This window comes from Girardinichthys multiradiatus, chromosome 14 (genome assembly GCF_021462225.1).
Source record: "Girardinichthys multiradiatus isolate DD_20200921_A chromosome 14, DD_fGirMul_XY1, whole genome shotgun sequence".
NCBI lineage: Eukaryota > Metazoa > Chordata > Actinopteri > Cyprinodontiformes > Goodeidae > Girardinichthys > Girardinichthys multiradiatus.
Window position 1 is genome coordinate 41,116,034 of NC_061807.1, and position 13,455 is coordinate 41,129,488.

Sequence of the window (13,455 nt, forward strand, 5' to 3'; positions counted from 1 at the left end):
TATTGTTTGGAATTTCTTCTTTTAACTATAACTATTTTTGTTTCCAACCCACGACCTTCTATCAAAAATGTAAATCTGTTCATTCGTAGCATATTTTATTAGCTTCATGTAAAACATTTCTTGTGTAGTAATTGTGAAAAATAAGTACACCTTCCTTCAATTCTAGTTAGGACATAATTAAAATGGTTACATGTTCCAAAAATACTTTCATCAAACCAAATGTGCAAAAACACACAACAGATTCCACACTGTTGTTGATATTAGAAAAACATAAACCAAAATGATAAAGTGGGCGTGAAAACCAAATCCTTGCTGCTTCCATGGGATTTTAAAAGCAAAGTAGAAACCAACTGCTGCACATCAAATGCAGGTCATTAACAGGCCACCTGCCAATTAACCACTGCTGCTGAAGCAAGAGATTTCCTGGTCTGAAGCATAAAGGTGTGAATTAAAACAATGACAAGATAGAATCAGTAATGACCTTAGAGAAGCAACTATTGCTGACTGGCAACATGGGAAGGGTTATAAGGTCATCTGGAAAAAATTTTTTGAAGCTTATTAAAACTCTCAGGAGCAAATTGACCCCAAGATCACAACTGCACAATGCTCAACAAATAAATATAAATAATATTCCAAAAATGGCCAGCTAACATTTTTAATGTCATAATTCCTTAATCATTTCTGGAAATGATTACTTGAATAAGACTGAGCAACCTTGGGTTGTTGAGAGGTGTTGCCAGGAGAAAATGTCTTCTCTCTAAAGAAAACATGGCAGAGCAACTTTGGTTTGCAAAGTTATATTTGAATGAACCATAAAACTAATTGTTTTGAACAGATGACACCAAAGTACAGAAGTTCGTACAGAGGTGGTACCAATTGTGTCTTGTTTTGCACTCACAGGATGTTTGCACCTTGCAGTCACTGATTCACCCAACGATGGAAAGTATTTTGGAGTCAACCGTGGAGCCATCTGCTCCAAACCGAATGGCTGAAAAAGGATAGATGTGTTGGCCTAGTCAAAGTCAAGACTTCATCTTCATTAAATTGCTGTGGTGGGATCTTAAGAGAGCTGCACACAAACATATGTAAGTGAACTAACACAATGCTGTGAAGATAAGGGAGAGAAAGTTCCTCCACATTATTATGAGTGACTGCTAAAGGTGGTTCTGTAGGCTGAATCATGGGGTGTACTTAGTATTTCACACACAGCTTCATCCATTTTGCTTCATCTCACGTACAGAGGGTTGAATCTGCTTTTTATGCAAGTTTGTTTGGTTTGTTCTCTTGAGTTTAGTGGAAATTATTTTAGAAAGACTTTGTAAAGTCTTTCTAAAAAGCTCTGCAAGGTTGCTTTGAGGCTACAGACTGGGACGCACTGTGCCAGCCACATGGAGAGGACATCAGTGTCATGACTGAGTGTGTAACCCACTATATAAACTTCTGTGTGGATACCATCATCCCCACCAGAACCGTGAGATGCTTCCCCAATAACAAACCTTGGATCACCAGTGACCTGAAGGATCTGCTTAACAAGAAAGAAGAGCCTTCAAAGAAGGAGACAGAGAATTATTGAGGAGTTTACAGAAGCAACTTAAAGTCAAGATAAGAGACAGCAAGAAGCTGGAGAGCAAGCTCCAGCAAAACAATACCAGAGATGTGTGGACAGGGATGAAGAAGATCACAGGCTTCAAGCAGAAGGATGATCAGACCGATGGAGGTCTGGACAGAGCCAATGAACTGAACACATTCTTTAATAGGTTCAGTTCAGAAACAAGCTTCGCATCCTCCTCTCCTGCTCACAGCCAAACAGACATTCCATCTTCCTTTGACCCACAGGACCCACAGCTGTCCAGTAACACCTCACATTTTTTATCTTCCACCTCAGCCCTAGACCCTTCTGCTTCTACATGTTTGCCTTCAACCATATCAGAAGATGCTGATGCTTCCTTTGCTTCCCCCTTCCACCTGTGTGTCTCAAGAAGTCAGGTGAAGAGACAACTGGAGAGACTGAATAGGAATAAGGCTGCAGGTCCAGATCATGTCAGCCCTAGAGTCCTGAAGGCCTGTGCAGAGCAGCTCTGTGGGATTCTGCAGCACCTCTTCAACCTTAGCCTGGCCCAGAAGAAGGTTCCGGTGTTGTGGAAGACCTCCTGTCTTGTTCCGGTACCAAAGAAAACTCACCCATCAGTCCTCAATGACTATAGACCTGTTGCCCTGACATCTCACATCATGAAGGTCCTAGAGAGACTCCTGTTGGCCCACCTGAGTAAGCAAACAGTAAACCATCAGGACCCCCTTCAGTTTGCTTATCGCTGTGGAGTTGGATGCCATCATACACCTGCTTCAACAAACCCACTGTCATCTGGACAAAGCCAGCAGCACTTTGAGGATCGTGTTCTTTGATTTCTCCAGTACATTTAATACAATCCAACCTGATTTGCTTTGTCAGAAACTCCAGAAGACTCAGGTGGAGGCCTCAACAATCTCCTGGATCAAAGACTACCTGACAAACAGACCACAGTTTGTGAGACTGAAGGGTTGTGAGTCTAACCAGGTAGTCAACAGCACAGGAGCACCACAGGGGACTGTACTCTCACCATTCCTTTTCACTCTGTACACCTCAGACTTCCAGTACAAGACAGACTCCTGTCATCTGCAGAAATACTCGGATGATTCTGCATTTGTGGGGTGGATCAGAGATGGACAAGAAGCTGAGTACAGGAAGGTGGTGGACCGCTTTGTGGCATGGTGTGGAAACAATCATCTAATTTTGAACGTGACTAAAACAAAGGAGATGATTGTAGATTTTAAGAGAAACAGGAATAAGTCAAAAACTATTTCTATCATGGGAGAAGAAGTGGAGGTGGTGGAGGAGTATAAATACCTCGTTGTCCACTTGGACAACAGACTAGAGTGGAGATGCAACTGTGAAGCCATCTACAAGAAGGGACAGAGCAGACTCTACTTCTTGAGGAAGCTTAGGTCCTTTGGTGTTTGCAGCAAGATGCTGCATATCTTCTCCAAGTCTGTTGTGGAGAGTGTGATCTCTTCTGCCATCATCTGCTGGGGAAGCAGCATCAGAGCCAGGGACTTAAAAAAGCTCAACAAGCTGATAAAAAAAAGGCTGGCTCTGTTCTGGGGACTCCTCTGGAACCTCTGGAGATCATTGTGGAAAGACGGATTCTTCATAAAATGAAGAACATTATGGAGAACCCTGAGCATCCTCTTCATGAGACTGTCCTACAACAACAGAGTGTCTTCAGTCCTGTGCTACAGCCATCAGCATCTACAACGGCTCTTTGAAGAAACCTCCATAATGAGCTACAACAACATTTAATTTCCCTTTGGGATTAATAAAGTATTTTTCAATTGAATTTGAATTGAATTGATAAAGACTCGAATGTATTTTTATCATCTCAGTAACCCTTAAACCATGTTTCACTGGTTCATTCACTCAGAGAGTTATAAATAAAACAGTTTTAACTCCAAGTATAATTTCACTTCAAAAACATGGCCCTTCCTTGGCAACAAGGACAAAAATTAAATGCAAAATTAAATGTAAGAAATCGGTTTACGGAAGAAGAAAACCATTTTAATTAAGTAAAATTGAATTAAACATTAAACTTTATTAGTCTGTGTTGACATTAAATACATTAATGAGGAACCGGTGACCTTTATGAATCTTGCTTATCAAATTCATGCCCAGTTCACTTTCATAAATACCAGCACTTGACCTGTTACCTGTTTTCAGGTCGAATATAATTCAGTCCCATGATCACAGTCTCTGCCGCCCTCTGTCATATGACTGTGGTGTCATGCATAAAGCATTCATCACACATTAGCCTCGTCAGCTTAAATCCAGTCCTGAGTTTGGGAGCCTCCTTCCTTTGAGAGCACAAACAACATTTTCACCCCTGACCCACTGCAGCAACATGCTGAAAGCCAGATCATCTACTGAGTGAAAGTCACGTATCGAACAAAAGGAAATGTGAATTTGAAGTTTCTGCTTTTTAAGTTCAAGGAAATACAAAATTAGCAAAAGAAAAAGCTGTCTTAAATATGATGCTTTATTGCAGCGTCAGTCTTATTTATGACCTCAACCTGCTCCCAGTTGTCAGAGCTGGAGCTAAAACCAGGAATCTCAGGTCTGTGTTTCCGGGACTCATGTCAGAGTTTATAAGGAGGCGAGCCCTCAGCCTGTATCAGCACAGTGTTTGAGATAGAGTACACCTCAGCGTGTTGAGAAACATGAGATTCATAATCCTGCTCACCTGTTTGCTGGCAGCCTGCCTGGCAGAGAAGCCCTATCCATGCGGTAAGGGGATATTTTAAGTTGAAATGAGCTTCTAACTTCTTCACCTTTCTCAGGAGTTGTTCATCATGTCTCACCTTTCCATTCTTAAACTGATATTGGACCAATTATTACTATTTCTCTGTGATTCTTCAGGACAAAATGTGTATTTTAATATAAAAAAAACATGTTTTTGTTGCACACAGAAAGTCCTCCCCTCCTTACCGGAGGTTTTGCTGTGGTAAGCCTTTCATTTATCCACACAACAGAGCAAAACCTGAGCAGAGCTACTGAGCAAATGTACAATATGTAAATCAGGGTGATGTATACAGACTCACACGCTGCCTCTCCAGTCCACACAGAATGAAAAGCTGTTTACCTACGCCAAGTACCTGTATGATGCGATGGGACGCAGAGTACGACTCATGGAGCTGGGCACCTATGAGAATAAGTCGTTCACCTATGACGTTCTGCTGCTCTACAGAGAGGTGAACGACGCATGAATATCTTGAAAATGTCTTTTAGAGGCAAGTGACCGTTGATCAGAGGAGGAAAAAAGACTGCGGTAGAAACATTACTGTCAGGATTTTCCCAGCAAGTGAAATCTGCTGTTTAGATGTAAAGTCAGAGTGTAATATTAAAAAGATTAGAAAGATGAGGTGTGATTTTAGTAAATCGTAATCTCATCGCCAAGAAACAGCCCTATATAAGGGAAGCAGGAAAATAGATAAAATGGAGCAATGGTAAATGATTACCTCTGATCAGTGCCTGAAGAAAGCCACATTCTATTGTTGAAGAGTGGAGATCAGTTTTTAACACCGCAGATGATATAAATACTAGTAGATCAACACATAAATGCACTAATTTGGACACACTTCCTTTTAAAGACTGTGTGACCATGGGCCTCGTGGCTGCTTCTTTAAATAATTCTCTCTCTGCCAGGTCTGCTGTTTCAGTTGGAAAAAGCCTTTTTTTATAGTTTCTAAAGTTGTGCCTTACTCTCCATTTTTGGATGATGTATTAGAATTTAACATTTCACTGCTCTTCCTCCTTGCTTCCTGATCAGGCTGCCATGTATGAGATCCATGAACATAACCGCACTTGTAAGAAGTCACCTCTGAAGGTAGAATTCCAACCTCTGGGTATTCCGAAAAATGCCTCTCTGTTGGGTCAGGTTGTGGTGGGAAGTTCATCCGGACCTGGGCAAGGCCTCCTGGTAAACACATGGGTAGGAGAGCTACCAGACAAGTCAGGTGAGAAGGTGTCACATGGTCCTAAGATTTGAATTTATCGCTGTTGAGTCTTTTTTTTTCCTGTCTGTCTTTTATTATTTATGCGTTATCCATTCATTCAGCCAACTTTAGGGTCACACTTTTTATTCTCTGTTCTTTCAGGAAAGTACATGGCAACGGTCACTGAATTTGCCTGCATTCCTGTCAGCAGTGCCTACCACACAAAAGAGTTTGGATGGATGGTGACAAGGTTGGTTTCAGCATCACGGCCAGAATAAAGTTAAACCTGACACGTTTGAGCTCATGGTCATGATTCCTTCATCTGTTTCTCTGTTAGCTTTTTCAACAACGTCATCGGGATTGAAGATCCTGATCGCCTCAATCCCCCAAGCTTCTGCACAGATGCGGAGGTACAGGAGGACCCAGCAGACTTCCTCAGTGTATTTGTAAAGATGAGCTGAAGACCTCCTGTGATTGTGTCATAGCATTTAACTCTGTTGTCATGTTTGAATCTCATTTGAGACCTTGGCATGCTCAGAATTTTCTCATGATGATCAGTTTATTCAGTTCTGTCATTCTCCTCTTACTTCACTGCCCTTCAGTCCATTCCCATTTACCCCGATGGTGAATGAAGAATGTCTTTCCACAATATGAATAAGAATAAAAAATTTTCATTTTTTTCAGTCACCGTGATTTGAGTCTTTCTTTTATTTGCTTGAATTTATCTTTAACACACACACACACACACTGTGAACAGTTCAGGGGAGGCTTGTTTATCCTTGTACTGCAACAGCCTTCCTGTTAAATTACGCATCATAATAATTTACAGGGCCTTGCTAAAACATTTATACACCTTGAACATTTCCATATTTTGTGAGGTTACAATCCAACACTTGAGTGTTTTCTACTGGGATTTTATGTAAGAGAACAACAGCACAAAATTCTAAAGTGGAAGTAAACTATTGTGTAAAATGAAGTTTGACTGGAATTAGAGCACCAAGTATTTTGGGGTCTGTCTTTACCAGCGCTGCACATCTAGAAACTTCTAGAGAGTTTTTCCCTGTTCCTAAGAAATAGCTCAAGTTAATTCAGACTGGATCGACAGCATCTGTCAGCATCAAGTATCGCCTCATGTTCTCAACTAGGTTTTGGTCTGGACTTTCCCAGGGTCATTATAACACATACATATGCTTAGCTCTAGGTCATTACATTGTAGCTTTATGTTTATTGTGGTTGGCCTGCTTGAAGTCCTGTACTGACCTATATTTGCTTCCACCCATCAACTCCAACCAGCTTCCCTGAGCGTTCTATAGGCAGTCAATCCAAGTGCAGTTATCTGGCATTTGTGGTCTGCTCTTTGACCCCCTTAAATATGTCCAGAGCCATGCTGTACCTGCCAAATAAAGGAATCCCCACATCATGATGCTGCCATGACCATGTGTCATTGTGGACATGGTGCTTTCAGGGTGATGTGCAGTGTGGAGCACCACACGTATCACCTGACTGGAACACCTGCTGTGTCCCCCACAAGACATGTGGCAAACCCCAAACAGGTAAAGAGGTGTGAATACTTCTGCAAGGCACTGTTTGACCAAAGAATCTTAATGTTTGGTAGTTCAAGAAGTTGAATCTGTGTTCATTCCTGCTGAAAAAACTGTTCATGTCTAACACTGCATTCTAGTTTTAGTTAACCCCCTAAATAACAAAGATGTTATCTGGAACAGGGTGTAACATAACAGTAACAAAGTAATAATAACAAATGAATTTTTAATGACAGTAGAAGAGTATTAATTTTGTAATTGAGGCAGGCCAATCAAATACAGGACAAAAAAGAAGAAGAACAAACACCCTCTTCTAAAAAAAAATAAAACATAGCTCTATTTAGAAGAAAATGAAGGGTTCAATGACTGAGCTCCCTGTCTAACCACAAAACAGCAGAAAATGAGACTGAAAAAAGGTAGAAAATCGAACCAAGCAGCACAACTTTCCAACAGTTACAGACAAGATCACTGCAGATCGTGTCCCGTGTGAAGGGTTGTCATTACACAGCAGGTTTAACGTTGTAATGAAATCCACTTAAAAACCTGAGAAAAGTTTTAGTAAAGATTATGTTTATTGGAGTATTTATTTAAGTATAGTAGGTAAGTAAGTGTCTATGCGGACTTTGAACCAATAACATGACCAAATAGCTTAATGAACAGAAACCAAAAATAATTATTGTATTTGGGAGTCTTAATCAATTAGACCAAAACTCCTTGTTCAGTCACGTGGACACGCCATATTTCCCACCATTACAAACAGGATCTTTGATAATTATACCGGCTACAGACTGGAAACCCCACAGGCTCGTATTTAAGGACTGCAGAGGAAAGTGGGTTTGCCATCAGACAACATGAGAGCTCTTGCACTGCTTGTGTGCCTGTCGGTGGGCTGCCTTGCTCAGAGACCCCAACCATGCTGTAAGTACACACACTTAAACACCTCAGTACTAATAACTTCCTTTGAAATTATGCTTGCTGTCTCAGCTGTTTACGTCATCAACATGCCTTATTTTATTATCTTGTTATCAACTTTGCATAACTGTGCTGTTATTAATATGACCGATCTGATAAGTGCATTTTTTCCTGTTGACAGCATCCCCACCTCTCATGTCTGGAGGCCTTTCTGTGGTACGTCCTGATTGTTATGTATTCACGATCTTGTTCAAATCAACATGACTTTGTTCTCCTACAATTTTCAGTAAAACGTTTTCTCTCCATCCTAAAGTCCACTCAAAGTGAGAATCTTGTAGCCTTTGCGAAGTACACCTATGATGGCCTGGGAAGGCGGATCCGCCTCAGCGACTTTGGATTTTATGACAACAAAACCTTCCATCTGGACGTGCTTCTGCTTTACAACCAGGTGACGACAATAGAGAGGTGATATATACACCAGATTCCAATAGGTGCTGTTTATAATGCCATGCTGTCCTACAGGGGGTTATGTACAAGATAAACAACAGAGATCAAACATGCCTGAAGAGGCGTCTGAATACAGACTTCATCCCGCTGGCCATTCCGAAGGATGCTTCCCATGTGGGTCAGGTTGTGCTGGGCAGCTCTTCAGTACCAGGAGACGGAATCTTGGTCAACACCTGGACTGGGGCGCTGCAGACGAAGAAGGGAATAGGTACAGTTCCTTGCTAAAGTATTCATACTTTTTTTTTCATATTTTGTTAGGTTGCCACCACAAACCGCAATGTATTTTATTTGGGATGTTGTGAGACAAAAAATATATAAATAATATAGCAAAACTGTGAAGAGGAAGGACACTGATGCATGTTTTTTTTTGTTTGCAAATAAAAATCTAAAAACGTGTGGTACGCATTGTACTGATGTCCCTAAATGAAATCCAATGCAGCCTTTTGCCTTTAAAGGTCACTTATTTAAGTATAACCCCAGCTTCTCTATGAAGACCTCAGAGGTTTAGTTCACAAACAGCATCATGAAGACCAAGGAACACAGAAGACTGGTCAGAGATAAAGTTGCTGAGAGGTTTAAAGCAGGTTTAGGTTCTCAAACAATATCCTAAACTTAGAACATCTCACAGAACTCTCAGTCTATCATCTGAAGATAGATAGAGTATGGTACAGAGACATGGCTGTCAAACTAATCTGACAGGTGAAGAGCAATAAAAAAGAAGTGTCTGAATGGCCGATGGCCACTGTGGGGGAGCTGCACAGACAAAGCTTAGAAGGGAGAATTACAAGGACAAACTTTAGTTCTGCATTCCACCAGTCTTTTGTGGAACACCTTAAAAGCAAAATCTCCACAGGAACATATGGTGGTAGCAGCATCATTCTGTGGGGATGGTTTTGTTCAGCAGGGACCATAAAGATAATCAGAGTTGATAGGAAGTTGGGTGTAGCTAAATACAGAACAATCCTGGAAGAAAACTGAGGCTGCAAAGGTCCTGAGACTTTTTCAGGGTTCTTTGGATTCACCATCCAGCAGGACAACAGCCCTAATCATACAGCCAAAGCTACAATGGAAAGGATTAGATCAAAATACATCTGTGTGTTAGTATTGCCCAGTCAAAATCCAGACTTAAATCTGGCAAGACTTGAACACTGCTCTTCACAGACACTGTCCATCCAATCTGAGTGAGCTTGAGCTATTTTGTAAAAAAGAATGGGCAAAATTTTCAGTATCTGGGAGTGCGAAGCTGGGAGAGATAAATCCCAAAGACCTCCAGGTGGCTTTGCAAGGTAATGACTCAGAGAGTTGAATACAAATAAAATCAGCATTTTTCAGATTTGTATTTATTAAATGATTTAAGTATTTTTCTTCCATGTCACAATTATGCACTACTTGATGATGATAATTTACCATTTCAAAAGAAAAGGTGCATGGTTCCAGGTTGTAGCAGAAATGTTCATTTCCACCTGTAGTCCCTGGACAGGTTGATGTTATCAGTATAATGTAACAGAGATTATGTTTCGATGATTAAACTAGTGTATCAAACTAATTACATTTATTTCTGTACATATCCAATAAATCATCCGCATCTCACTACAGTTTCACTCTCAGGCCTTCATCACTAATGGGAGCAAATTTGCTTATAAAGTAGCCATTTTTTTGCCAGATGCGCAAACATTTTAAAACTAGTACTTGTTATAAACTCATTTGTCAACTAAAGAGAGAGCAGTCTTATTAAAAGAGGACCTACATGTTGGATTCTGCACTCACCTCTAGAGGTCGCCCTTGTGACTCAGGTCGTTTTATCTGAGCTCAGTGCCATATGTCATCGTAGAGGCGGAGCAGCAACACCAGGAAGGATTTTAAGAAGTAGGCAAATGTTTGCATAAATTATAACATTTTCTATATTTGCATCTGTCCATCACAATCTCTATAGTCCCAGTGAAATTACATAAAGGCTTCAAATGGATCAATCAAATGCTGACCTTGAGGTATTTTGCAAAGAAGGAGCAAGAATTTCAATCTCCAGATGTGTAAAGCTGGTAGAGACATACCTCTACAGACCTGCTGCTGTATATGCAGTGGAATGCCGCACTTTTACCAATTTTCTATTGTAAAACCATTTGGAAACCATGTATCATTTTTCTTCAACTCCACAATGATGTGCTACTTTATATTGGAACATGTCATTAAATCCTACTGACAAACATTGACGTTTTCTGTTGTAATCAAACAAACTGTAAAAATAAGGGGTATGAATACATTTGCAAGGCAATGACACAAAGTTATTTCATGTACAGAGTGGTATATGGCTTGTTGACACATTTCAGGTTGGTAAGAGTGACTCAGCAACTATGTGATTGATCTGTGATTTTTTTTCTTTGCAGCAAAGTATGTGAGCACCGTTACAGAGTTTGGATGCATTCCTGTCAGCACCCTGTTTAGCACAAACAGAAAAGGATGGGTGGTGGTCAGGTCAGTGCTAACACCTTAATAATTCCAATGCTATCAGATATGTCAGCTCCACAGAGCAAATAATACTTACCTGAACAAAATGGGATCCTAATTAATACAATCTGTGTGGTTCCCTCTTATTAGTCCTGGAATCTAAGGTTGCTTTTTTTTTTTGTTTAAAGAAAAAAAAGATTTTTTGTGCCTCTATAAAGGTGTGCATGGTAAATACATTTAGTTGATATGTTTATTCTGAAGCGGTTTTAAAGCTGGGTATCTCTTAATTAAAGCTGCATTTCATTTTGACTTGAAAGCAAAACTTTCCAAATTCCTTATTGGAAAGAAAACCAGAGATTTCTGATTGGGAAAGATGGAGGTTTCTCGCCAACCTGGACTTTAAAACCTAACATGTTGTGCTGTGTGTATAAAATAGTGGCTCCAGTTATGAGCTCTTTATTTGCATTTCTGATGGTTTGTATCTAATTAAATCAGTCACACACATTGTATTGTATATAACATCTGTCACTGAAAGTGGTGTTGCAGTGTTTGAATGCATAAAATCCTCAGAAAAACATGTTTTCAGTTTAGCCTGGTCAATGAGCACAACACTTAGCAAATCCCATTATATCAAAACCAACTTAACATCTTATACAAATGTGTCGGCCATGTTGGATTGTCAGGTTTGTGTTGGTGGAAAATGTTTGAGTTTCACATCTGAAATTTCAATTGTTGTTCTTTTTTTTTATTTTTAACTCAAATTTTGACATTTAAATACAAATACTGCCTATGTGACGTTGGATGTTTTAGGTTAGCTGTAACATAATTCCCAGACTTAAATTCTAACTTCCAGAGTAAATAGAACACCACATTTCACCTAGAACATACACAACGACCCATCCAACCAGTGAGGAACACACGCACAGAACTCTAATTTCTGTTCAGATTCAGTGATAATAGATTGAAGAATTAGAATTATCTGATTGTTTTCATCTGTTTTGTTGTATTTTTGTTTTTTAGCTTCTTCAACAACATCATCGGACTGGCAGACCCCCAAGATCTCACCCCGCCACCGTTCTGCAGCACTGCCCGCCCAGAGGAAGAGGACCAAGAGACCCCCACACTGTTTTTCTAGCTTCTTTTAAAATAAACTCTTTCCAGAAACGCACTGCAACATGCTTATGACTATTCTACTACATCTAACTTCAGCACTTCTAAACCCATTTAAACTGAATAAAATCAATGTTGTGATTTCATAATGAATCTAATTGCCTATTACTTAGTGTAAACCATGGCTTGGTTCATTAGAAACAAGACAAAAATCAAGTAGAAAGAGGCTCTGTGTAATTTCACTCAAATAATTTAAAGAGACAGATGTGAAACGTTGTGGCCCGGTGTTATATTGTGTTGATCCAGATTATTTTTCCTCCTATGATTTTAAAGTAGGCAGCCGTGTTCTTGTAAATCCCTAAAGAATTAATAAATACAAACCCTACAGCTGTGCTGTACTCCGTGGCAACACACAACCAAGAGCCTGGGTTAGGAGATGTTTGAAAATACAAGATAAATGTAATCTGGATTTATGGGAGTTTATTAAAATCAGTTGGACAGATTGTGTCGGTCAGCAGATAATAACAACCGATGTTTATTTCCAGCTGTTTGTGACTGTGTTTTGGAAGGGAGGGGCAGGTTGGCCATATGGCATTTCTCTGGGTATGCCAGGTTGTCAAAAGGGTGGGAAAAAATGTATAATGTATATAACATTGGTAAAAATCGCCCAATTTTTCATAGCGGTGCATCTCTACTTCACATTACACTCACAAACCTTAATGTATATGATTAGGATTTGATGTGATGTGCTAATATTTAGTAATCCATAATTGTGAAGTAGAAGGAGATGCATTTTTTTTATGAATAAAAGTCCGGAGAAGTCCGGCATTTCGCTGCATATGCAGCAGGTCTTACGCTCTACCAGCTTTAGACATCTAGAGACGAGAATTCTTGCCTCTTCTTTGCAAAATACCTCAAGCTCAGTGTCAGATTGGTCCCAAGTCTTTTCCTACTTCTAACAGGATCTCTTCTGGGAATGCCCTGAATCTAGCTCCAACTTCCTGTCGTTGGCCCTGCTTAAGAAACAAACACAGCATGATGCTGCCACCACCATATGTCTCACTGGAGATGTTGTGTTCAGATTGATGTGAAAGTGTTACTTGTTCTACACACATACAATTTTGGCCAACAAGTTGTTAAAAAAAGTTGTTAGCCTTCTCTGTTTGCTGTTTCCCCTGCATGGCTTATGGCAAAAAGACTTGACCTTCAACAAAGGTTTTCCTGTTGCCACTCTCTTATAAAGATTTGTGCACCAGATTGTGGATCTCAGCAACTTCATTCTACTGTGGGCCTCTTTGCTACTCCACTGACTGATGTCATGTTTGTCCAGCTTGTCTGTTTCCATGTCTTGGTAGGTTTGCAGTTGTGTCGTACCTCTTCGTCTTCATATTGATGGATCGAACTTTGCTCTGTGAGA

At 40.1% G+C, this 13,455-nt stretch overlaps 2 protein-coding genes across 2 annotated transcripts; both read left to right on the forward strand.

The window, feature by feature from the left end:
* The first annotated feature begins 4,120 nt into the window (after positions 1-4,120).
* On the forward strand, positions 4,121-6,210 carry LOC124880049 (ependymin-2-like). Its single transcript, XM_047384933.1, has 6 exons — positions 4,121-4,315; positions 4,498-4,532; positions 4,645-4,779; positions 5,358-5,544; positions 5,686-5,773; positions 5,861-6,210. The coding sequence occupies exons 1-6, from the start codon at positions 4,249-4,251 to the stop codon at positions 5,982-5,984; spliced, it is 636 nt and encodes a 211-aa protein (XP_047240889.1). The 5' UTR covers positions 4,121-4,248; the 3' UTR covers positions 5,985-6,210.
* A 1,653-nt stretch (positions 6,211-7,863) lies between these two features.
* Positions 7,864-12,184, forward strand: LOC124880050 (ependymin-like). The gene is made up of 6 exons (XM_047384934.1): positions 7,864-7,982; positions 8,158-8,192; positions 8,290-8,424; positions 8,499-8,691; positions 10,868-10,955; positions 11,949-12,184. Exons 1-6 carry the CDS (start codon positions 7,916-7,918, stop codon positions 12,061-12,063), a joined length of 633 nt encoding a protein of 210 aa, XP_047240890.1. The 5' UTR covers positions 7,864-7,915; the 3' UTR covers positions 12,064-12,184.
* Positions 12,185-13,455: the final 1,271 nt, after the last annotated feature.

Excerpts from the sequence above, each read along its gene's own strand:
- LOC124880049 (XM_047384933.1), top strand. The coding sequence starts at position 4,249 with ATGAGATTCATAATCCTGCTCACCTGTTTGCTGGCAGCCTGCCTGGCA. Across the intron at positions 4,533-4,644 it reads TTACCGGAGGTTTTGCTGTG|TCCACACAGAATGAAAAGCT; the intron begins GTAAGCCTTTCA and ends CTGCCTCTCCAG. Across the intron at positions 5,545-5,685 it reads AGAGCTACCAGACAAGTCAG|GAAAGTACATGGCAACGGTC; the intron begins GTGAGAAGGTGT and ends CTGTTCTTTCAG.
- LOC124880050 (XM_047384934.1), top strand. The coding sequence starts at position 7,916 with ATGAGAGCTCTTGCACTGCTTGTGTGCCTGTCGGTGGGCTGCCTTGCT. Across the intron at positions 7,983-8,157 it reads TCAGAGACCCCAACCATGCT|CATCCCCACCTCTCATGTCT; the intron begins GTAAGTACACAC and ends TCCTGTTGACAG. Across the intron at positions 8,193-8,289 it reads TGTCTGGAGGCCTTTCTGTG|TCCACTCAAAGTGAGAATCT; the intron begins GTACGTCCTGAT and ends TCCATCCTAAAG.